This window comes from Colossoma macropomum, unplaced genomic scaffold (assembly GCF_904425465.1).
Source record: "Colossoma macropomum unplaced genomic scaffold, Colossoma_macropomum, whole genome shotgun sequence".
NCBI lineage: Eukaryota > Metazoa > Chordata > Actinopteri > Characiformes > Serrasalmidae > Colossoma > Colossoma macropomum.
The window spans coordinates 8,633,612-8,660,284 of NW_023494809.1; the positions used below are offsets into that span (position 1 = coordinate 8,633,612).

At 40.7% G+C, this 26,673-nt stretch overlaps 1 protein-coding gene across 1 annotated transcript in view; it reads left to right on the top strand.

Annotated features, from left to right (window-relative positions):
* sv2a (synaptic vesicle glycoprotein 2A) overlaps positions 1–26,673 on the top strand; it is a 74,302-nt gene that overhangs the window by 24,839 nt on the left and 22,790 nt on the right. Inside the window, exons 2-3 of the mRNA XM_036558350.1 lie at positions 3,245–4,004; positions 26,086–26,266. Coding sequence (XP_036414243.1) covers positions 3,407–4,004; positions 26,086–26,266 — 779 coding nt within the window. The 5' untranslated portion in view covers positions 3,245–3,406. The remainder of the gene's footprint in view (positions 1–3,244; positions 4,005–26,085; positions 26,267–26,673) is intronic.

The window sequence follows — 26,673 nt, forward strand, 5'->3', positions numbered from 1 at the left end:
CACTACAGAATCATGTCTGTTTTTAATGCAGTGCCACCTGAGGGCCCAAAGATCACGGCCAGCAAATACTGGTTTTTGGCCTTGTCCCTCACATACAGAGATTTCTCCAGATTCTCTGAATCGTTTAATGTTATTATGTACCGTAGATGATAAAAAGCAAAAGTTCTTTGCTATTTTATGTTGAGAAACATTACTCTTCAATTGTTGCACTATTTGATCGTGCAGTTTTTCACAGTGTGGTGAACTCCTCCTCATCTTTACTGCTGAAAGACTCAGCCTCTCTGGGATGCTTTTTATACCCAATCATGTTACTGACCTGTTGCCAATCAACCACTATATGTTTTTTTAAGCATTACACAACTTTACCAGCCTCTTGTCATCCCCGTCCCAACTTTTTTGGAACTTTTTTGGCATATATTAAAAAAAATAATAATAAAAAAAATCTCAGTATCACCATTTGATATGTTGTCTTTGAAGCATTTTCAATGACATAATATAGGGTGTAAATGATTTGTACATCGTTGCATTTTGTTTTTATTTACATTTTTCAGAGCATCCCAACTTTTTTGGGAAACGGGGTTGTATTTTAATCCGAAAAAATTGCACGAATAAATCACGCTCAGTATCTAAAGGCCTTAAACCTGTCTTTTTAATGATGCACTTGTTCAGTCTTCTAGAAGTACTGATGAGACCCACAATATACTCTGAAAAGCATAATGTGATAACATTTTATCACATTGCCCACCTCTGCCGTTCCACTGTCTCGTGCTCTGAAAGGTCTCTCTTTATACAGCTCTATTTCAAAGCTCCTAAGTGCCTCGGAGACAGTAGTGATGTTGCCTAATTATCTATGTCACATTATTAATACCGGTCGTGGATCCCGACTAATTTCAGCAGGTTGTACGAGTGTCGGGAAATGATGGTTTTATAATTTTCCCCCGAGAACATTTTAATTGCGGTGTTTGTTCAGATGGAGCTGTCAGATTCACAGCATGTTCCTCTAAAGTCTTTCCTCCCTGCTTTTGGGCAGAGAGAGAGACCAAGGTCACCTGTGGAGCCTCAGGAGCTGCCATGTCCTCACACACTCGCTATGGTTCTCACGCAACCACGGCGTAGATGTTAGCGTCAACACCAGGCTGTAGATCTGTTGATCACAACTGCTTTAACATGATTAGAACAGTTTTACCGAAGCACAGCTTTAATTTCATAAATAAATAAAGGACATCTTTTGTGAAGTGCATGTGTTTTGCTATGTTGTATTTATAATTTGTATGCATTTCAAGAAATGATGCTAATGCTCAGTTAGGGCTGAACGTACTAATATACAGACGATGCAAAAGTTTGGTCCCCGCCGACCAAGTGACACATTTTGTTAATTGAAAATAAATTGAAAATAAAGTGAAAATAATGTAGCACATCTTCTACAGAGAGCACACTTGTGCACATTTTAGTGCACACTTAACTGTATACTTGCTGAATTTAACATAATAAAAGATAAAATGTGGCTTGTGCAAAAGTTATGGCACACTATAATTTTTTTTCCAAGTTGTTAAACTTAGAAATAAATAGAAATTGTGAACTAAAACATGCAGCATTTAAGTTTGTTCTCTGTAGAGGATGTGCTAATGTTTTTGTGTTAATGAAGTGAACAAGTAACTTGAGCAGGAGTATTCAAACTCTCGCATATAACTGTAAAGTGCAATTATATTTCTTATATTACGGTTCCTATATACAGGGGATCCACAATTAAAATTCTGGGATTCTTTTTTATTTAAACCTAAAAAAAAAGTTTTAGAATTATAAAAAATGTAAAGCAGAGAAAAGTTCTGACAAGTAGAATGAAGAAGAAATATTTAAGATTCTGCACTATTTATATATATTTTAAGCGAGTTGGTGACCATCATAAGTTCTTTGTACAGATGGGTCTGTTTTGTTTTTTTTAAAGTCTTATTTTTCCAGTGAAGCTCGTGTTCAGATGACTCTCGGGTGGATCTGATCTGCTGATCAGAGGCTTTTACACAAACTTGTGGAGTTGATGCCTGAGTGCTCGAGTGCACAGTGTCATTAAAGCAAAAGGGAGACATACTGTATCAAATACTAAGACATTCTTAAATGAATGTTAATATTTCAAAGATTCTGTATTTCACTCAGATTATTTTGCTGAGAATATAATTTGAAGTGAAAAGCTTGTATTAAATTAAAAAGAAATGCCAAATAGAATAATTTTTACTAGTGATCTCAGACTTTTGGACTGTACCTTGTCATATATTTAAAACACATCTGCCTGGAATTATTTGGATAAAATTTATGTTTGTTGGATTGTATGCCTTGAAGAAAACTTGTCAGGTTTGTGATCAGTTGAGTGAGAGGGCTCATTCGCATATTGCAGCCTTCAGCATTATCAGTATTAGGTCACTCTACACTGACTCACCTAGCTCACTCTGCAATTTTGTCACGGATTTCTAGGACAAATTTACGTAACTCATGTAGCCATGCTGCACTCCAGTTTGTTATTTAGTTATGAGTATTTTAAAGTTGTCCAATCAGATTCAAATTTGATTTTTAGTTGTTAATACATGAAGTACATTCTTCAGTAAATTAACCCATTGTGGGTTTTTTAAAAAATGAAACCAGTTGATTGAAAGTGAAAAACTGTTGTCAGTGTATTTATATTAAATTAATATTTCAGCTCAGTTCATTCTGTAAGCAGTTATGCAATTTAGAACCTGATGGGGCAAACTTAAAAAATTAATAACTAAAAAACTAATTGATGCGTAGCTTTGAGTTTTTGCAAGGCTGCATAAATCAAATTGTAGTTTTTGCTTGAATGTGTTCGTCCTGACTGGACAGGCCCTTGGTGAGTTAGCATGAAATGCCCCAGTTTAAAAAACAGATCATCACTGTGTTAAAATTATTTTATAACACAGTGATGTTTATCCTTTTTATTTCCACTTTATTTGACCACAGCAGCTGTCCTTTACATTGTGTGAATATTTCATGATGAACTGAGCATAAGTAATGGTCCGAAATGACTATTGAAATCTCTTTACAATAACTTACAATAAAAGTTAAGAAAGTTTTTTCCTTCCCCTGTAAAGTTGCCATGTTTGAGATGCATGTCTTCTTTGGACAACATCAAGATATTCCAGTAATGATTAACAAAAAATATATTGTGCAGCTCCAACTTCTAACCTAATTTACTTGGCTTATTGGAATAACCGTTTGTTTTATTCTCCATTGACAGACTGCTGCAGAGCTCTGCACCCCAGCAGGTGCTTCAGCCACTGTCCAGGGTGCTGAACTCCTAAACCACCACCACTGCCTCAGCTCTGCTACATGCAAACTGACCTCTGCTGACCTTCCTCCAGCCACTGCAGTCTAACACCAACCACACATCTTCTCAAGAATGGATGAGGGGTACCGAGACCGAACGGCCTTCATTAAAGGCGCCAAGGACATCGCTAAAGAAGTGAAGCGACAGGCGGGAAAGAAAGTGGGCCGCCATGTGGACAAGATGGCAGATGAGTACACCAAACGTTCCTACACGCGCTTCGAGGAGGAAGACGATGACGACGATTATCCCGTCCAGGCGCAGGACGGCAGCTACTACCGCAGCAACAGCCGTGCCAACGATGACGAGGGTGCCCACAGCGACTCCACGGAGGGCCACGATGAGGACGACGAGATCTACGAGGGCGAGTACCAGGGCATTCCGCGCAACGACTCGGTGGGCAAAGCTGATGGGCAGCCAGGGGGCGCGGCCCACTCGCAGTTCCGGGACTTAACGCAGTACGAGGCCGAGCGGCGCAAGGACCAGGAGGAGTTGGCCCAGCAATACGAGACCATCCTGCAGGAGTGCGGCCACGGGCGCTTCCAGTGGACCCTCTACTTCGTGCTGGGGCTGGCGCTCATGGCCGACGGCGTTGAGATCTTCGTGGTGGGCTTCGTGCTGCCCAGTGCTGAGAAGGACATGTGCCTGTCCGAGCCCAACAAAGGCATGCTGGGTAAGTCATCTGTCACCCATTTTCTGCTCTAAGGCCTATTTATGCTGGGCTGCATTTTAAGCTGTAGGTGAGATGATTATGATTAAAATATATTAAACAAACCACTCAAATTATTATAATGAAGGAGAGCCAACATTTTAAGGAGTATTCTCAAATTTACTGTGTAAATAAATCACTAAATTGGAAACAAAATAATTCAGAGTGGTTTGATGTGAAACCTACTGAGTCAGAATTGCTCTCAGTGATGGTTATAGGAACCTGATAGAAACCTCACAGAAAGTTATTACTTGATACAGTCATGAAATTATTTAATAATAGCCTTGAGATACAGTTTTGGCCTAACATGTATGTTTTAAAATATATGCAGGGTGCTGTCCAAAAGTGTCCAAAAAAACAGTCTTTTCAGATTTATCACTGTTCACATCATCAGCATAACATAAAAAAAACTTAGAAGACACATGTTGGTTCACTGGTGGTTTTGGATAGTAAATAAAAGGGTTATGTTGTGTTGTAGACGTTGCGACCTCTGGTTCCCATCACCACCACTAGGGTTAGCGTTAGGCCAGTAAAAAAAAATTCTAAGAAATCTAAGCAAGTAAATTTCACCTCAAATCAATCTGGAAGATGATGTTTTACATCTTATTGGTTGAGTTATTTAGAAATTGTAAAAAATCAGTGGAATTTCCGTTTGTTTACTGTCATGTTTTGAAGTGTTTGTTCATTAATGTTCTCTGACTACAATACACAGCATGTACTATACAGATACATCATACAGCCACTGGGCATCTCCAGCTCATGCTAATCACTGATCTGTAGGCTAATAAATACATTTGTGTTGCTGGCCAGCATTAGTGCTATAGTGTTTATCTGTTTATGCTGGTCTTGGGACAAAATAATCTTTTACAGATATAATTAAGTCGAACTAAAGAAGTGAAGCGCCTGTCGACTGCCGTGTATATCTGCGTACAATAAATACACAGTGGTGAAGGTAAGGGCTAAAGGTCTTGACTCCCAAAAAAGAGGTTGAGGTTTGTATAAAGTGGGAAGCAGCTGCTAGAAAGGATGTTGATAAGCTACAAGAAATCTTTATCCAAGACAAAACAGACATCAGTAGCCAGAAAAAAGGAACCAAACAATTTATGTAGCTAACTTGCTAATGGCTACGTTCACACTACAGGCCTCATTGCTCAGTTGTGATTTTTTGCTCAGATCTGATCTTTCTGACTTGATGGCTCACATTTATGTAGGTAAGTGACTCGAATCTGTCTTTAATGTGAATAAACCTGTGAAATGACCTGCATGTGCACATTCTAATCAATAACGTCACGAGAATGAGCCACATGCGTCATGACGGGAAAATCATAAACGCACCCGCTGGGCATGCATGGCTACGATACGTTGTGTGAAGAGTCAGATGCTAGTTGAGCCAAATAAACTGTCTGCAGTCACTAAGGGGGAAAAAACTGTTTTACTGTATTTATGCTCAGTTGTGATGTTGTTATATAGTGTCCACATACAAAAATGTAACATATTTGTAAATGTGTACAAATAATTCTATATCTTTATTCAGACGTGGGTTCTGTGCCCTTGTATTGTTCTGTAGGTGATTAAAAATGCATTCTACATTTATTTAGTTTGATGTTTATTCTCTTAAAAACTAGCCACTAAGGCTACTTTCACACAGCCCACATCTGATTTCCTCACCAAATCCAATTTTTTTTTGGCTGTTAATATTATCTTTTAAATGTGACCTGTATGTGACATTATTCTGAAGAGATCAGCTCCTAATCGACCTGTATGCGCAAAAGAACACTGATTCACGTTGCGTCACGTGGCTCATCCAGAGATAAACAATCATGACTGCTAATGAACGCCAGTCGCTCCCCAAGCTTTCAGTTTCATCTTCGCCAGCATCACAGGAGCCATCATGGAGCTTTATTGACTGACAGCTGGGCTCATCATCCAGAATGTGTTTGAGTTCGCGTCCTCGGATTCTTTGAACTTTTAACTGTTCTTTGATGCTGCGGCCTCGGTCTCCTACCGCCGCGTTTGGCCATTTCTTCCAAAACCTCCTTCAACACAGGGTTTGGAAACATCTCCTCTAATTTTAGTACAGAAACATCAGCCTAAATGTTTATAAGGTCTCAGCAGGGCAAAATTATGACGAATGTCGAGCTGTACTGACATAAAAGTCACATGAATTCTGATCTGGCTGTTCAGACAGAGTCGTGTTGCCGCAGATCGGATATGTATCAGATTTCAGTACCACAGTGTCTAAAATCGGAATTGAAAATGTCAGATTCAGTCTGCTTTTTGCTGTTCACATTGACACACAGATATATGAGGAAAAAGATCGGATTTGGGCCACTTTTACCTGCTGTGTAAACGTAGCCTAAGACATAAAATGCATATTATTGGCCATAAAATGAATATGCAGCGATACAAAATAATGCCAGTTAATACTTACATTGTCAGGGGAAGATACCACTGTTAAGGCTAACTTACTCTTTTGATTGATGAGATATTAAATTTAGTTATAAACTAAATTATAGCAAAATTAATTACTAAGACAGCAGCATTCATTCTTATCTTTAAATTATTTTAAGTGTTATCCTTGAATAGCTTAGTTTTGCTTGTTTAATCCTGTACATTTTCTTGCTGTAAAGTTGTAAACGAACAAAATATACCGTCCTTAACAGTAGCTCCCCACATTGGCTATCTGGCTAGCATTAAATTACAGTGAGCGAGTTGCCAGGTTTGCACAGAATAAAACAGATTGAGTTTTTTTGAGCTTCAGATTGAGCTTCATTCGGCACTTCGGCTCAACTCGACTCGCCATGGGCATCTCCCGTCATGAACAACAAACTAACCAGCAGAACGAGCCTTCGTCGTAAGGTTATTAGCTTTATCAGCTGTTCATCATTAGAGCGAGACGAAGGGGAAAATGGGTCAGATACGTTGCTGTTTACTGGCTCTAACTTCAGATTCAGCACTGCTGCTTTGTTAATGCTCATTGACGGTGCACACGCAGTCGATAAAGAGCACACAAAGTCCGATCTGAGCATTCTCATTGAGGTCACATCACCATGAATCGGACATAGGACCGCATATTAAAGTGGCTCGGATCGGATTTGAAAAGATCAGATTTGTGTGTCCACACAGCTCTGGAAACATCAGATCTGTGTTACATTAAGGCAGAAAATTAGATTTGTGCCACTGCGGCCTGGTAATGTGAACGTGTTACCTTTTGGCTGGTCGTTGTTCTTTGGCTTTAACTTGGGTGGCTGGATATTGCTGATAAAATCTCTTTCTGACAGTTAATCTGTGTTATTCTTTGTAATGATGATTTGAAGACACTTAGCAAAGTTATGCAAATGCAGAAAGATTTTTGGTTTTATAGCTCTAGCTGTCTGGACCCCTCTGCGTTTCAAGTTGCCTGTAGGCTTTCAAAATGTACTACCTCCATTAAGATGTCATCTAAAAGATGGGTTTCCCTCGTATTCAAACTTCACTCGCTGTAAGACGTAAGTAGTCATGGTTATAACTGATTAATTAGAGTCTCTGAGCTAGCTGAGCATTTTCTCTCAATGACAGGTGAGCCTGGTGGGAGAGAATAAACCAGCTTCAGGTTTATCCTCTTCTCCACAACTTTCTGTGAAAAATATTGTTTCTTTTTGTTTGCATATCTTGTACTGTTTCTAATCGCTGTTTATTGCAACTAGTGCAAATCCTAAAATGAAGAGTTGGGGTACATTGATGCAGATTGATGAGTCAATTCTAAGCATTTATAATAAAAGCAAGAGTCGAACCTTGACTTCCAAGCGTGTTGGAGTCGAAGAATAATTTTTTTTACCCTTTCCACTGGTGCGCAGTGATGTAATCAAAAATCATCAGACATTTTAGAAGCAGACAAAAGTCACTTAAATTAAAACATGAGTTTTGTCTTTTAAATGACATGAATCATGCCTAATATGACCAGGAACATGAACAGCTTTGAGGTGGACATTCATTATGCTGGTGCTAACAAGTCTGTAAGCATCTCTTGCCACGCTATTTTTGTAAGCTACGTTATCTGGAAGCTTTAAGTCAAATCTCTAAATCCTTTTATTAGTACATCCTTCTATTCATGTGTGCACTGTAAATTAAATCCAGGGTGTGCACACAAAGGCCTGGACCAGCAATCAACAGTATATTCCTGCAGGCCAATGTCCGTTCACATTTCATGCCCAATACACCATCTGTCAGATCCATTGAGCGAAGGACACACAGTGAAGCACGGCCTGCTCTCCGCTGCCTGAACTCTACAATGCGATGACGCATTTGAATCTATAATTAACAGGCAGAAAAGTAAACGCTTCACAACGCAGCGGGTGCTGCAGAGAGAGAGAGAGAATGGAAGTGACTGAGGTACCGTCCTCCATTCATGAACAAACAGCATACGTACATATTAAACAGATTGATAGATGGATATACTTTATTGATCGACTGGTGAAATTTGGTTTGCTACAGTAGCAGGAAGGCACAGAGCACAGAGTAAATAGATCATATGTACATAGTAGATATTCATGGATGTTAGGCCTGTCACGATCATGAACAATTCATAGAATACATAATTCAGTTTGATACAATACTTTACACTCTTGATTTGTTACATTTTTTTGGCTCTGGCAAAAATACAGCATGCCTTCTTTACCTGGTTTACGTTGATATGGTATTGTTCATGTATTAATGTTTCCATTTCCAGTTTATTATGACCTTCAATATTATAAAAATGCAATATTTGATAAAAATGCCCCAGCCCTGAGCTAATATACTCATATGAGGAATGCGCTATTTCTCCTTGCTCTTGATTCTGAGATAAAGAGGATGCTGTAGTGCATTGCTTGTTTAATTATACAGGGTGATTCAAAAAGATTCATCCGATTTCAAAGCGCCATATTTTTACAACCGTGAGGCGCCTAGGAACCAATCACATACCAATTGAAATAGGGAGTCATGGAGTTTCTGACTGTCACCGGAAGATGGCTCCCTTCAGTCTGAGAGGAGATGGAGACCCCTGAGAAGAAAGCGTTTTGCGTTCTCCACTTTAATAAGAGTAAATCGTGGGCAGTGAACCTTCAACAGCTCAGAGCGTTCATCGTTGGTTCCACAACACTGGATGATCTCCGAAATCGCACTGAAAGTGACACCCGACATGCTCAATCGAGTATGGGATGAATTTGACTATCGCATTGATGTTGTCCGAACAGCTGTAGGAGTGAAATACATCATTTTGAAATCAGATGAATCTTTTTGAATCACCCTGTAGTTCTTGTAATATAGTCAGTATATAGTCAGTGAGTATGTGCATGTCTGCTGAAGCGGGGCTGTTCATTCGACCACTGATTCTATGCATTTTGTATATGCATGTGTGCATGTGGTTGCATAACCGCACACGCTCAAATTTCCTCCTGTGTAAATACCTGTACGTGTGGACATTATGCATTATGTCCGGTTAGCCAGCTGTCACGACTGTGCGCCTAACACAGACATTTTGTCACTAGGTAAATATTAAATAATTCAAATTTTACCATTTATGTATATGCATATATAGCTTTTATATAATTTAGGGATGTCAGATGATTTAAATAATTCATCATGATTAATCACATTTGTCTTATTTCCTCAAATTTGATCCTAAAGAAAGGATTTTTATCTATTTAAAAAGTAGATTTTTTTCATTTTGTTATAACTGTATGAGTGAGATGTATTTATGGAATATATTTATTCCTTTCAGTAATTCAGTACAATTATTTTCATTGTGTGATTGCAGAGCTCACATGAACCTGAACATGATAATCATGATATTTCCACAGAATAAACACAATCCTGTTTCCAGTTTTGATGTCCAGTGAGAGCAACAGTGGGTGCATGTTTCAGCCAGTGAGTGTATATCATAAACACTGATGAGCCAGAACAGAGTCTTGTTGGTGCTCGTAGTTGACATTGCTGATGCGAGAGAAATGGAGGCATGAAGACTCAAGTGACTTTGACAAGATCAGCAATACATCAGTGCATTTTAATGCCCCTACTTTACATGTATGGTAGTGTGCAGATGTTTGAACACCCCTGGCCTTATAATATGTTTTCTGAAAATAGGTTAATATTCTCTACAGAGAACAAACTTAAATATGGCATTCTGCAAATTTTAGTGCAGTTTCTGTTAATTTGTTGAGTTTAACATATGAAAAAAATGTAAAATGAGCCATAACTTTTGCACACTTTATTATTTGATTTTTCTAATATGTTAAATTCAGCAAAGAAACAATAATTGTGCATTTAAACGTGTGTTCTCTGAAGATGTCTTAACCTATTTTCACTTAGAAAAATCAACATGTAACTTAAGCAGGGGCGCCTGAACTATTGCATACAACAGTGTGTGTGTGTCCGTGTGTGTGTGTGTGTGTGTGTGTGTGTGTGTGTACAGGGCCCTTGTTCTCTTTCCTGTTACACAACCGTCCTGACTCATGTTAGAGTGCCTCCATTGCTTTATTGGCTGCTCCTTCGCTGGGTCCTAGTGCTCTACCCCCATGTACACACGCTCACACATGCGCACACACACAGCTGCCACTCTGCAGAGCCGGCACTCACACGACACACTCCAATCAGAATCGTCAGCGTGTGTGAGTGTGCGGGGGCTGGAAGTGGCTGCAGAATCTCCTCGCTCACTGCGCACACAGTGGGCCGTCCCTGCGTGTCATTCCACTCTTCATTACACACAGCATCTACCATGTGGAATACATTATCACAGAGGCCATTTATTACCTCTTATGCAGAGTCGATTCACTATGAATACAAGTCATTGTTAATCACGCCACATGCAAAATGTCTATATATACAGGGAAAAAGTCCCTCTATACCCCTCATTCCTCATTTAACCCTTGTGTGGTTTTGGGGTCTGTGGGACCCATTTTTAATGTTTACCAAAAGAAAAAATGATGTGATTTATTATTATTTCAACTTCAGATTCCGTGGCCTTTGCTCATTTTCTCTGAAGAACATATAAAATAAGACATTTTCAGTGCCTTCACACTGTTCGGTGACTGCACACTTCTATTCCTCGCGGGTTCACCCCAACACCACGTGTAACACAAATGTGTGGGGGTGAACCCGCGGGGAATAGAAGTGTAGAGGTGCCGTGACTTTTCACTCTGTTCTCCTCCTGCATGGCCTGGGGTTAGTGTGTGTGTGTGTGTGTGTGTGTGTGTGTGTGTGTGAGGGTAGACAACATGGACAGGCTGCTGACTGGCTACAGCTGCTAAAGGAGAACCTTACACTGGACACTGTGATATTTTAAACATCTGGTATTTTTACATAAATTGTTATGGCTGTATTGATTTAAAAAACAGTAATGCGGTGGGTCCACCAGACCACTGAGTAACATCATCAACACCACACAAGGGTTAAAATATAGTTGCTATCAGAACACTGTTGTTGGGTGCCCAGCGGTGGGCGAGCTGAGCCAGCAAACAGAAGGTTGTGGGTTAAAAATCCCATGGCTGACTTGGGCAAGACACTCAATCCTCCATCTTTTAGGTGGTGGGTGATGATGTGCTACTCCCAGACTTGGTGTAGTCAAGCAGTAAAATGGCAAACTTCCCTTGTAGGCAATGCCAGAGTGGGTTATAGTGTTGAGAGAGTTCCCGGTGAGTCGGTCACTGTGAGCTAATGTGTTAGCTCACATATATATGCATGAAAATGTCTATAACTGTTACATCCATTTGTAAATCGGTAGAGATTTTGGGGTTAACCAGCGCCCACCACCTCAAGTGGTGCAGCCCTGGTTTGCTGATTGTAACAGGACGTTTTCATTCTAGAGTTGTTTTCTGGACCCAGGACCGCTTGCTCTGCAAGATTGGTAAGTTTGGTCAAGTATGAAAGCTGTTTCTGAACCTGGGAGTGGTCCAAATATCCGATCTCTGGTTCTCCTGAAATCAGTGGTCTGGGGTTGGCTTCCAGTGAACTCTGGTGGAGTCCACAGAAATGAGGGGCATTATACATGGAAGCTGTCTGTTTCCAGCGCTGCATGTGGCTTTGTGTAATTGGTTCATTTTGTTACGTGATTGGTTCGACTTACTGCATCAATTCCCTTTTCAAGTGTCATGATGATGGGAAAAGGATTTTTGTGGATAGTGGAGGAGACAGAATGCCTCATAGATACACACCCATCATGCATAACATTATGACCACCTTCTTGTTTCTACGCTCGTTGTCCATTTTATCAGCTCCACTTACTATATAGGTGCACTTTGTAGTTCTACAGTTACAGACTGTAGTCCATCTGTTTCTCTGCATACTTTGTTAGCCCCCTTTTACCCTGTTCTTCAGTGGTCAGGACCCCCATGGACCCTCACATAGCAGGTACTATTTGAGTGGTGGATCATTCTGAGCACTGCAGTAACACTGACGTGGTGGTGGTGTGTTAGTGTGTGTTGTGCTGGTACAAGTGGATCAGACACAGCAGTGCTGCTGGAGTTTTTAAACACTGTGTCCACTCACTGTCCACTCTATCAGACACTCCTACCTTGTCAGTCCACCTTGTAGATGTAAAATCAGAGACGATAGCTCATCTGCTGCTGCACAGTTAGTGTTGGTCATCCTCTAGTCCTTCATCAGTGGTCACAGGACGCTGTTGGCTGGATATTTTTGGTTGGTGGACTATTCTCAGTCCAGCAGTGACACTGAGGTGTTTAAAAACTCCAGCAGCACTGCTGTGTCTGATCCACTCAGACCAGCGCAGCACACTCTAACACACCACCACCACATCAGTGTTACTGCAGTGCTGAGAATGATCCACCACCCAAATAGTACCTGCTATGTGAGGGTCCATGGGGGTCCTGACCACTGAAGAACAGGGTGAAAGGGGGCTAACAAAGTATGCAGAGAAACAGATGGACTACAGTCTGTAACTGTAGAACTACAAAGTGCACCTATATAGTAAGTGGAGCTGATAAAATGGACAATGAGCGTAGAAACAAGGAGGTGGTCATAATGTTATGCCTGATTGGTGTATAGAGAGCAAATGGGTGTTCCACGTAAATGTTTGTACCCAAGGAAAATGATAAAAAGTACCAAATGGGTGAAGGAAGTGTCTATCATTTTGCAAACCTGCATGCTGAAGTGACATATGGAATTGTGTAATCAAATCACGGTTCAGATGGGATTCTTGTGTCTGAAACCAAACCAGTAATAATGAGCCCCTCTGCCAAACAAGCCCAGAATTAGTCCCCACATATTGTGGACAAGTGTGGAAATGCCATGAGGCTCATACAGTGGATAGAGATAATATGAAGCTGGAATTCTTAAGCTTCTTATTCTAATTTTCTGTTCCACCTTAAATGATGTTGCACTTACATTTAGACTCAAAATGCTGCACTGTTTAAGGTGGAATGGAAATGTGAATAAGAAACTAACGTCAGCCTCGAGAGATTAGCATATTCACTGCAAAGGTGTAAATCTGGTACTGGCTGACACAACATGCAGCTCTACAGGGTTCAGTTTTACCGATGAGGCAGTTTTAATACACGAATCATGTGAAAATGGTGCTGCAAAAACCAAAATGGCACTAAGAGACAAAAACAAAAAAGCTACTTAATGAGGATGGAGACATTCCCGAGCAGGTGGGCAGTGAGGAAATGCTGACCCTAATTTACTTAGCTAACATAAGGCCATGTTGTGCACGTGTAGGTTCACCAGTCATTTTGGGTAGTAAATAAAATGACTATATTTGCATCATAGATGTGGTTCCTGTCACCACAATTGTAAAGAAATCTGAATGAACATGTTTCTCTACAATGAACAATTTCACATCAGATTTAATTTTGAATGACTGTTTACATTTTTAACTATTGCTCCAAAAATTCTAAACCACTGTTTTTAACAGAGGTACGCACTGCGGTGACTTTCTTAACACGTCACAGTGCGCCACCCAGCATGACTGGACTCAGTTAAAGCCGTTTCAAGTCCACAGGAAGCCACAGTAGACAACATTGCTTGAAATTTACACAGAGAAAGACAGTCAGTCATTTAGGTAAACAGACAAATGCTAAGGGTAAGTTAAAATGCCCCTCCACCTAACAAATTATTGTAGCACGCAACTCGTATTTTACATGCATGTGAATGTTCACACTGAGTGCGTTTACATGCCCTCAATAATCCGATCATAATTTCTGCGGTTATCCGATTATTCAAATGGTCATGTAAACAACATACTCCAATCTAGGTATCAGACTAAGAAATCTGATAAAGAGAGCTGTATTTTAGCTCAGTAATCAGATTTCTCAGTGCATGTAAAATCTTACTCTGATTTCTTTTGGATTTCTCAGTTTGTGCATGTGCGAGACAGACGGCGGTACCAGAGATAAGTGAGCAGCAAAACACTTCGGAGAGGCGCTGAAACCAAACACGAAATAAAGGATTTAAATATTCTTCCTCTTCTAGACGATGTATGTTCATTTTTTCAGGTAAAGTTGCGCAATGTTTAAAAAAAAAGCCGCGGCATGAAGCTCGAATTTTATGTTATGTTTACGTCACGTCTTCTTCTGTGAGTTTACTGGCTGGTTGCAAAGCAGAAATCTGATTACTCCCTCACTCATGTAGACCCGGAGTTTCCCCATTATCTGATTACTCAAGAGCATGTAAATGTTGATTGGATTACTGACAAAATCTGATTTTCTGCAGTTATCCAATTATTAAATACATGTAAACACACTCACTGTTGAGATACAGTCTCCAGAATGCAAAAGTTTGGGCGCACCAGCTCGGATTACCTTTTGTTGATTTTCTTAGTGAAAGTAAGTGAACACATCCTCTACAGAGAACACACTTCTGCTTATTTTAATACACAGTTACTGTTTGCTGAATTTAACATATGGAAAAAAAACGTATGTTCACTTATTTTTGTTCAGACTTGCATGTAACTATATCGGATGTATTTTTTTGGCCTTGTAATTTTGCTAACGTTGGCATGCAACAGCATTGCCCAGATCGGTAGCATAGCACTTTAAACAGCATTATGTAGCAAATCTAACATTATGCTGAATGATTTTTACAGGCGTTCTGTGGTGCTTGTCGAACCTCACAACAGTAACTGTAAACAAACACATCTGTACGTGGAACATGGATAGGTCACTTGGAGAAAGATAGGAAGTTACAAACTGTAATAAAACGCAAAATTGAGCAAATTAGAATCACCTACAGAAACTAGTTTGTATTCTGGTGAACACCATCAAATAGTAGACAAGCAAAATAGGCCAGCAAAATGGGCTTTGACTGTAGAAGGAGGTAACAGTAAAGTAATAGTTTGGAGCCATAAGAGCAAAGTGTGAAATACAAGAGGTCCTAGACCCCCTAATTAACGTCTTGTACCCCCTGATGACTCAAAAGCAAAATTCTAAGGGGGTCCCATTACATTGTTCTGACCATTAGGGAAAACTAGGTGCTTAAATACACATTCAGGGAAAATTTTAGCCAGCTTCACCTACGATACACAAGCTTCTGTCCTTGGTATTCTTAACTAGAGCTGCACTGATCTGCCTCAGGGTGGCGCTGTAGCAAATTGGTTCACCCAGTTGATCCTTCATTGCCTAGCTACGAGTTCTATGAGTGAATTGTTACTCATTTCTCAAACCGAAGACGAAAGAGATGTGCAAAAGCTCAGTTAATGTGTTGGTCGCATTACCAAACTGGAATAGAGTGTTTCTAAAAGAAGAATTGCAAACACAAACATTTTGTTGCCATTGAAGTTAGCATTAGCGCCACTATGTCGAGTGAGTTAGCAGCCATTCAATGCTGGGGTAGCCTGCTGAGATGGGAATCCCAGAGGGTATTTTGCGCACTGTATAAGAGCTTTTTGAAGCTGTGACAGCTCCACACAGGGACACAATCTGAAAATTCTGGCTTGTTGCCCATAATCAATATTTGCTTGTGTCCATCTGAATGTTAAAAAGCCTTTTCCAGGGAATCTGTTTCTGTGCACTGGTCAACAATGCATAGAAAGAGAAATATTGATTATGGGTTATATTTCACCACTGAGCTCTGAAGTATGGACTTCATTTCTCCTCCATCACTATGGCGCACGCATGTACTGCGTAACAACATTTAAAACACAAAACGAATAAAACACGTCGAGTTAACACAAACAGCGACAGCATACACACAGTAAGTCAGAGACCACCATTTATTTAATTTCTAGTCAGAACATAAGTACAACTTATTCATTTTTCAGAACTGAAGTTTAAAAAATGATTAAAAGATACAATGAATATGGTTCTTCTGACAACCATGCAAGACCTGGCCCTATCAGATAAACAGCACTTAAAGCTTTCATCCTTGAGAGAGAGGAAAAAATCAACTCCACTCTCTTGCTTCTGTTACTGAGAAAAGGAAATAGATCAAAAACGGAATCAACATCATTGAAACTGTTTGCGAATTACTTGGATTGTGAGCATAAAATGCAGCCAACTTCTAAGACTGAAAAACCTCCCTACAGATTTCTTTGAAAAGCTGAAAGCAAGCGTCCTGAAAAGAATGGAAGCTGTAATAAACTTAAAATCTGTTGTGCGCTGTTACGACCCCACATTGTGTCTGTGGCGCTGTGGGATCAGAAACATGTGGCATTTAAAATATTGAACCAGTGATGAAGGACAAAGATCAGACAAATGGCACCATTTTATTAAACCAACCACAATAAAAACGCTGTGCTGTAATATCTAGCAGCACACTGGATCAGTCCCACTATGGGAAGGCTCCTGAAATCCTGAGGGCGCTCTATCAACTGGTCTCTGGTTTTAACAGCTATTAAGAAGCTTCTTATTCCTGAGTGTACAACACTAAGGCAATAGTACACTATAAAAGAAAGATTTTGTCTCTGGAGGAGTTGTTTATGAGCGTTTGTTCTTTCGTTGTAGCTGTAACTCATTGCTGTGGACAGCAGGAGTACAGATGGACCATTGGCTGACAGAATCATGTCTATATACTACTGTTGTTCCAGGATTGCCCCATTTTTCCCAAACCTGAATAGAGGTGTTCCTGAAAACAATGTACAGCTTATTGGCTTATCCATGCTCCGTTTACAAAAGCTTTCTTTTGTAGCTATTGCTGCAAGGCTGAACAAGCTATATGGAACATTAACAAAAAACAATAATTAATTTCAAATGATATGTTTTTGTATTAATGTTGAAGGTGCCACTGTTTGTTTTTCATCATCTAATCAACAACAATAATGGCAGATTTGTTGTTGTTTCCAATCGGCCTACTTTGATTAGCATAGTTCAGCTCATTAGTGTAGCATTGTAGCTTCAGTCTGCAGGCCCACTTTTAGGGCTGTGCAATATGATAATAATTATCATTATCGTGACAGTGTTTATTGTTATCGGGATAAATTACGTCACAGTGTGACACAATATGCTTTTCTAAGCATACAGTGGATATCGACAGTACTTAAAAACACTAACCAACTGCATGTTTGATTACAAAGAGAGCATAATTAGTCCAGCTTAATTGGACTTACACACAGTGCAGCGCTGTGTGTGAAGTGTTGTATACAAATAATTGGATTCATAGTTTATGATGGTGTTTTTAAGTGTGGTACTACTTTGTCTGTTTCAAATCACCAGATGTCAGAAAACCAAATATCTTGACATATTGTGAAAGCTTTTTGAAGTGTCATGAAATGACATTTTTGCCATATCGTCCCTTCTTCACCCCTCTAGTGTCCATTTCACTAGTGCAGTAGTAATCGAGTCGGATACAGACAGCACAACTGCAGCTTTTTTCACACACAGTAACACACTTGTTGACTTGCTTGCTCACCTACTAAGACGAAAATCCAGTTTGCTTCCATTTTTGAACACATTACCACCTGAACGTATTCCATCAAATGAAGGGTCTCCAAAACAGGTGGACACTGCATTTTATGGTGACTGTGTAAAGAGGTTCAACTAGAAATTCATTGCTGTTTAGTGAACCTTCAGTAGGTTGACTGGGATTTTTGGCAGCGCTCAGCGACAGTTGCTATTCCTAACGTATCTGTGGGTGGAGCATTGATAGGTCAGTTGGTCATTGTTCAGCAGTCAAGGTACAGAACGTAATGTAGTATCTGTAATTTTATGAGCATCACACTTCGGTTGTATTGCCTTTGCGGCGGGGCTGGTGCCTCCGGCAGTGTGTTCTGTCGGTTCCCTTTGTGACGGAGTGCTGAGTACCGAGTAGTGCTTTGGTACTTCAGGAGGTAGAGGAGGACAGAATGGAGGGAGCAGGTAGAGTTCACTTTCTCTCTCTCTCTTTATCACACTGGGTGTCTCCCTCTCTTTTTCCCCTCGTCTCTTCCTCTCTTCAGCTGTAGAGGAGCCCCTGCCTCCGGCACAGCTGGCTGTGACACAGAGACAGAGAGAGGCAGAGAGAGAGAGGCACAGAGAAATAGATGAGGGGAAGAGAGGCAGAAAAAGATGAGGGGAGAGAGGCAGAAAGAGAAAGAGAAATAGAGAGAGGTGTAAAAAAAAGATAAGGAGAGAGAGCAAGGCACAGAGAAAGAGACGGTAAGAGAGTGAGAGGCAGAAGGAGAGAGAGAAACAGAGAGAGGGACAGAAATAGAGCGAGAGGGACATAAAGAAAGATGATGGAGAGAGACAGAAAGAAGAGGAGGGAGAGAGGTAAAGAGAAAGACAAAGGGAGAGAGAGAGGGGCATAGAGAAAGAGGGAGAGAGTGAGAGGCAGTAGGAGAGAGAGAAACAGACAGAGAGGGACAGAAATAGAGCAAGAAGGACATAAAGAAAGATAATGGAGAGAGAGAGAGAGACAAAGAGAAATATGAGGAGGGAGAGAGGTAAAGAGATGGGGTAAAGAGAGAGGGGGCATTGAGAAAGAAAGGGGGTCGAGAGGAGCGGTTTGGAGAAAGAGACGGGGGCGAGAAGGAGAGGCAGAGAGAGGGGGAAAGGAAGTGAGAGGCAGAGTGAGAGATGAGAGAGAGAGATAAGCAGACAGTGCTCTCGCAGAAAGGGGAGAAAAACACACTATAAATAGCGCCACACCCCTCCCCTCTCCATCTATTTCTCTCTTTCTCTTTCTCTTTCAGCCATCCTCTCTCTCTCTCTTTTACCTCCTCGGGCCGAAGCTGTGTGTTCTTCTGTCACTATGCAGGAGACTCACACAGCCTCCTCTGCTTTTCCTCTCTCACCCTTCCCCCTACCCGCTCCCTCTCTCTCTCTCTCTCTTCACACTTTCTCCCACTCTCGCTCGCTCCCTCCCCCTCTTTTTTCTCTCTGATGGTAGCTCAGCTGTCTCCAGGCTCCTCTGCTCCCTCCTCCTCCTCTGAGACTCCCTCTGCCATGATGCAATCGGCCCCTCCCACTCAGCCGTCACCGAGCGACAGCCGTCCTCCGATTGGCTGTTCAGAACGGCATCACCGTGGCGATGGGTAGTGTGAAGCGGAGGCCTTTCTGTACGACCGAAGCGTGGAGCTGAAAATGGGGTTAACCACAGCGCACCGCCATACGATCAGTCCAATAACAGCGTCCAGCGCTGAGCTACCAAGCTGTGCCTAGTGTGGTCACTGACGGTCCAGTTACCACAGTCTGCTCTGTGTTCTAAAGGAGGGAAACGTTCACAAACCTACTCACCTATAACCTACTTGTTATAGCTCCATAATGCCACCTATTGCTTAGCTTGCTGCAAGCTGTGAACATAAATATGAGCAACATGACTGCAAATCAATATGCTTTACGTGTTTCTGCTCAAAAAGGCTGCTTCTTGACTTTGAGGCAAAACTCTCTAATGAGCTGTTCTTGTATTATTTTACATTATTTTGAATCCACTAAAATCTCCAGTCATCTGTCCAAAAAATGTAGCTACATTTTTGTCAATTTTTATGTTTCTGCATCATTTGAACACGACAGTTGCTCTATACATTTTGTGAAAATTTCATGATGAATGGACCAATAGAAGTGCTTCAGAATCACTTCAAATAAAACCTATTTCCTTAACTTACATTAAAGTTAAGCAAGTTTTTGCCTTCTCATGTAAAGTTACTATTTTAGAGATGCATGTTTTTCTTTGGACAGTGACAGTATTCCATTATCCATCTATATGTAATGAAATTCAGTCCTGGAATCATGATTTTATTGGTTTATAAGGGGAAACTTTAAGAATTTGCAGTAGAACATGGTGTTTTGTTTATGCAGTTTCGTCACACAATTTCCATTTGACAACTGCAGTTAACTGCGGCATAAACTTCCTTTCTGTTAACAGAGTATCTTGATAACTTTACCTCCAAAAAAACTAGGGTACGTACTGTCATCCCCATTTTTGCTCCTATCTTTCATTTTCCTGGCATTTGTGAAAGGCTGGTTTGTGTTCTTTCGACAGCATCTTCATTTGAATTAAAAACAAATGTCTTGTCCTTCTTGCTGACCATGACTGGGCTACACGACTGACCATTTACACACAGAGGGCCACTGGAGGGGTGACAGATTGCAAGATGCATTGCTGTTGGCTCTGTATCTGAAACTAGTCTTTCATTATTATTTAATGAATGAAGGGTTTCAGTCCAGAATTTTTGAGCAAGCCTAAGCATCACAGAAAAAAGGTGGGCCGCTGTCTCTTTGGGGTCCTTGGAATCCTGATCACCCCACACCCGATGCTGTAATGAGAATGGTCCACTATCCAAATTATATCTGGTCAGCAGTGGTCCAGTAGTGGTCTCTTTCCGTTGATAGATGGAGTAGACAGGGTCTGATAAACTGTGCAGAAACAGATTTCCTATAAAGTGGCCATTGAGTTTAGATCTACCTTTTAAACCAGCACCACTTTCTATTGGAGTTGTTTTTTGGGATATTTCTCTGTAATTTAGGGTCAGTTAGTGCCAGTTCCATCCACCAGTTAGGTCCCCCTAATTACAGGATGCTACCAAGCTGGGAGGGTGAAGGCCAGCATATGGTACACCAGCTCACCACACTTGGAGGAGCACGCTAACTGCCAATTCTGTTACGTCGGCTAACAGCCGCCCACATTGGCTAGCATTGTGCTAAGTGATAGGTGAAAGGAAGGGGCCATCCTACCCACCCAGAGAGAGTAAAGCCAGTTATGTTCTGTTGGACTTCTGCTCACCTGACGATCCTGACGATCGAGCCGGTGCTTCCCAGTTTAGTGTGGGACAATACGTCCACCTCTCCGCTAAGCTGGACACTTTCTCGGGTCATGCTGGCACATCAACAAGCTCAGATCTTGAAGGCCCGCAGAATCAGCACCACGGACAGCTCCTGTGTTAGCAGCCAATGAGGCCTGAGCCAGGAGAGCAGAGGGAGATAACATTAGCCGCCACTGCATTGCGGTGATGGCTATCTCCACTTGTCTTCGCCGGCTCTCTGCCATGGAGGCCTGTTGTGTGGCCAAGGTGAGAGAGTGTGAGTGTGGTTAGTTGCTGCACACATTCTCAACTCCATACAGCCTGAGTCACCTTCTCCGCTCTGCTTGTATCTCTCCCTGCTGGAGCAGGACATTACATTCCATCTTTCCGCTGTTAAGAGTAAAAACAACCGTCTAAAAGCCACAGTGGGTTTTTTAAAGGTCACTTACATTAACTCAATAGTCCATATTAAATTACTCCCCTTTAGATGCCTGTAAACCTCAAATCAACTTGTGCAACCACAAGTTAGCTAATATATTGTAGCTGTAACATCAAAACCTCTTTTCTCCAGCTGCCCTTTACATTGTGAGAACATTTTATGATGAGTCATTCAGTAGAAATGGACAAAAAGGATTCAATAAGGAATTCTGAAGCTTGGTTGTTTTGAATGATGATATGAAGGGTTTTATTTGAATTCTATGCAAGCAGTTAAAATGTGGCTCTTCAGTTCTAGAGAAATTGTCTTAATCTATTGGCAGATTGTTTTGCTTGTTTCAGTCAAGACACAGTGCAGATAACTGTCAAGAAATAATAATTAAAACAGGCTAAATGATCTGCCAATAACAGAAGACATATTAGACCATTTCACTAGAGAAAATGACCTCATTCAAGTAAAAAACATATAGAAATAAGTCGAATATTCTTAAAACACTGCCACATTGAGAACATTGGCTAGATTTATGCTGATTTTACTTGCATTTTCTGCAGTGCAAAACAGACTAAAATGGTGGTGTTTCTGCTCAGGCAGTGAACTGAACTCTCCTGTGTGTAGGGCTGTGGTGTTTAACTGTTATGAATGAGTGAGTAATAACTATCTTTAAGCAGGTGGTCTCTCTTTAAGCAGGTGGTCACATTAAAAAACGTTCCATACGCAATACGTTCAGCTGTTCACAAGCAGAAAACATGTCCAAACATTTCATTTAATTGCAATGTAATTAACCATAACCATCTACCTTGCTGTCTAACCTGGATGCAGTGGGTCATTAGCATTGCCATTAGCTTAGAAATTTACAGTCAACAGTGAGCAGTTGAGCCAGAAAAAGTGGATATGATCGGCTGTGGGATCTTCTTACATTCTTGTCTCTAGCACCCATTTTCTGCTTGACAAAGACAGAACCACAATCATTTTCTTATGTTTTTGTGTGATAACTGTGGAAAGAGTTACACTAATGCTAGCTTGGTTGTATTTATTATCTTATAGATCGGTGGCTTGGCTAAAAGTCATGATTGGTTGACACCACAGGGATTCCCAGTGGTTGTATGATTATTTGCATTATGCATGCTGAGTATTATACTAAGAGAACAGTGATAAACAAAAACATGAAAACAATACAAAGTCATGAATTCTGTCAAACCCATGAGGCTGAGGGATACAATGCTGTGCTATGACAACTAACATATTAAACTCTAGTTTTAGACCAAAATGCCGCTTTAACGAGAAATGTGCATCCGTAAAATGTGCATCCGTAACAGGCAGGAGCTGACTGAAATAATCTATCTCAGCCAAATACTTGGCTCAGGTAAACTACACCAATCAGCCATAACATTAAAACCACCTTGTTTTACAGAATGATCCACCACCCTAATAATACCTGCTCTGTGGTGGTCCTCTGGGGGTCCTGATTATTGAAGAACAGGGTAACAAAGTATGCAGATAAACAGATGGACTACAGTCTGTAATTGTAGAACTACAAAGTGCTCCTGTTATGGTCAGTGGAGCTGATAAAGTGGACAACGAGTGTAAAAACAAGGAGGTAGTTTAATGTCATGGCTGATCGCTTTGCATCAGCCAAGTAACACGTTACTGTCAAGTCTCTAGGCACTAAATGCTAATTAGCTTTGGCCGAGCCTACTTGATAACATAGCCCACTGTCTTAAATAAAGATATTTCAGAGTGCAAGCTAAGCTATGTCTACATTACAATTGTCCTGCTGTCTCCTGAACCCTGAGATGAGTAAAATGGCCTGTCTGCAGTGCCAGGCTGACAAATGTAGCCGATTCAGAAGCAGTGAGATTATCAATAAAGCGCTGGGCCGACGAGGTAGACTCTGTTAAAGACGGTGACAGTACATCAATGGTGGCGCCGGCGGCCGGCTGACTGCTCGCCTGCTGCCGCGGTGACTCATCGCTGGGCTCACACCCCAAATCACACAATCAGCGGGCGACTGAGCCGCGCAATCACACACATATTTCAGAGTTCAGTAAACAGGCCAGACCGAACTCGAAATTGAGGCTATGTTCATTGAGTTAAAAGATACATTAAACTTAACTCTTAAATGTAAAAGTGCTAAAAAGGGTTCTTTGGAGCGAAGCCAGCAGATGGTTTCAATAGATGCTTCTTTAAAGAACCATTTTTGGAAAAGAGGCCCTGTTCACATCTGGTATTAGCATGAGTCTTGGGTGGTCTGATAAGAAGTGGACAGTGCCAAGAACAGTCCAGAGTGTCTCAGAGACACACTGTGATCCAAACCACCTTCAAAATTGGTCAGGAACGGATATGAACACATACTATTTGGGTGCATTCCCAATTCATGCAGTCTAAAACAGCCTGTAGGTGTGTAGATACTAGGACTATTTTTAGATGTACACTGAGTACTTCGTAAGTACACTGACAACAGTTTGTCAAACATTAGTTCATTTCCATTTGGTTCTTTTTGAAAACTTAAAAGCTTATATGTCTTGCTGTCCACTTGTGAAAAGACCACTCAGTTAATGCTAACACTACGTAAATTGGCCTGAGATGTATAAATGTGAAGAACCTTTTTAAAGTTTAACCCTTTGTAGATCACTGTACCGGTACAGGCACACTTCAGTTGAAATGTTCACTTCAGGTTTTTATACATCATTTTTATGCATCAAGTCGTCCAGCAATACAGAAATGTCAGGATTTGATTCCTGCAAAACATTTAATGACCCATTATTCACAGCAGTAATGATCGTCTCATTTGCAGCATAAGCACTGAATGAGCAAATGCTAACAAATCTGTGGTTCCTTACCTTAAAAGCCTTGCGGCTCTCCACAAAGACTTCATAATCCAAATGTGGTCTTGATAACATGGCAAGAGTCAGATCAATTTAGAGATCTGTGAATCAGGTGGGAATGAACTCCACCATTCTAGCCTCTGTTACTCTGTCAGTAGTTCGTACAAATATACCTTATTGTTGGGAAAAAAAGTGTGTTACCCTTCAAATGAGCCCAAGATAATGACTGTAGCCCAACGTATGTGGGAACTGTGCTGCTTTTACTTTGGGTCGGCTGTTTCAGGCAGAAATGAGGTGACAGTTAAAAGGTTAAAGAATCTACTCATAATGTAAAGTTTGTATGCCACCTGACGGTTTTTGCTATAACCGTACATCCACCCAAGAACCATATTTTTTATGATTGCCCAGCCTGTTACTTGGTTGCAACAGTTATTGTATTAAGTATCAATTAACTAATTTTATACCATCTTTTGTGTCTTTGCATAAGGCTGGATACCCTCCCTGACACCCCCACCCCACCGTAGTTTGAGCTACACTGGGGTATCAGTATTGGACCAATTTTGCTCAGAGAAAATCAGAAATCAGATTTGCCATGAGTCCACTTATAGCCAGCAGAAGCAGGAGCTTTGCCCAGAGTAAATAAAATGCTGAACAAGGGGAACGATGTCGAACGCTATACCCTTGACATTTGAATCATGTCAGATTCCATAATGCTGTATCAAAGTACAGATAACATTGTTGGTATTGATTCTTTATGAAGTGGACCTGAAGTTTAACTGTGATAATGCAATTTTGTTCTAACCACTACTATGTTACTGTGTAATCATGCATCATAGTTTCCTCCATGTTAAAGCAGTGGTTTATTCAAAGATCAAATGTACTAAAGTTGTTCCTCTGCCTTCAATGTATTTAGTCAGCCAAGACATGTTTGGTAGCCAAAGTTCTTTAGTTTTGTTTTTGGGTTAATGTTAATGTAGCTGACATGTTCTATTTTTATGTAGTTTATGTAGCTTGGTGGCAGTAGGCTTCCATTACATGCTACATTAGCCTTGTATCTCACTTCAACCCTTCATTTATGACATGTAAGTACAAGTTATTCATTTTTGTATTTCAAAGATTAGATATAAGATAATCCACCTGCGTAAGGAAGGGGAAAGTCAAAGGAAAATAGATAGACCACCAGAACTTTCCCCATCATCTAAACAGCTTTCATCTTTGAGAAAGACGAGAAAGCTGTCAAGGAGCCCAGAGTAAGAAAAGGAAGTAGACAAAAAGAACATTTGTAAATCAAGCAAAGAAGCTGCTGGTGTTCTCAGAACAATGGACTGACCACCCCAGAGTCCAGATCTCAGCATCACTGAATGTGTTTGTGATTACTTGGATTGTGAGAAGCAGAAAATGCAACCAACGTCTAAGACTGAACTTTGGAATCTCCTGAAAAGAATGGTAGCTGTAATAAAGGCAATGTGTTAACACACTAAATACTGAAATATTTATATTATATATAGTTATTGAGGCTCCTGTGTAAGTCTATGCTCTTTTGAATAACTTGGACTTAACATTTTGACTGAATTTTATATAATCATTTTGCACAGTACTGTACAGATTGCTGGACATTAATTTGATATATTTGTGTCCCTTTCTCTCTCTCCCTCTCAGGTCTCATTGTATACCTGGGTATGATGGTGGGAGCATTTGTGTGGGGGGGTCTAGCTGATCGAATCGGACGCAGGCAGACTCTGCTCATCTCTCTGTCCATCAACAGCGTCTTTGCTTTCTTCTCCTCCTTCGTCCAAGGATACAGCTCCTTCCTGTTCTGCCGTCTGCTCTCCGGTGTTGGGTAAAAAATACTCTCAAACAAATCTACTCTTATCTTCCAAACACTGTACAGCAGCAAACGCCAGGCTCAAAACCATATTATCGATGTCCAAAAATCTGTGTTGAGTCAAAGTAAAATATAATATACTGGAAGTCATTTAGCTGTTTTTGTATAATGTCATATGACAGCGAAGGGACAAGACTTCGAGAAAATCGGATAGTCTAGCCCAATTGCTTTGAGCTAATACTATCCTGTTGCTGATATAAGATTGCAAAGGTTAGCGCAGCCTATGGAGATGCAAAGGTGCAGTTTTGGTTCACTGCCTTTATTTTCAGAGGCTTTGGGGGGGTGCAGATATATTTTAGTGATATAGTTAGTGATTAAAATATAGAGGCTACCATCTAGGGGGCCTGAATATAAAGAATGGT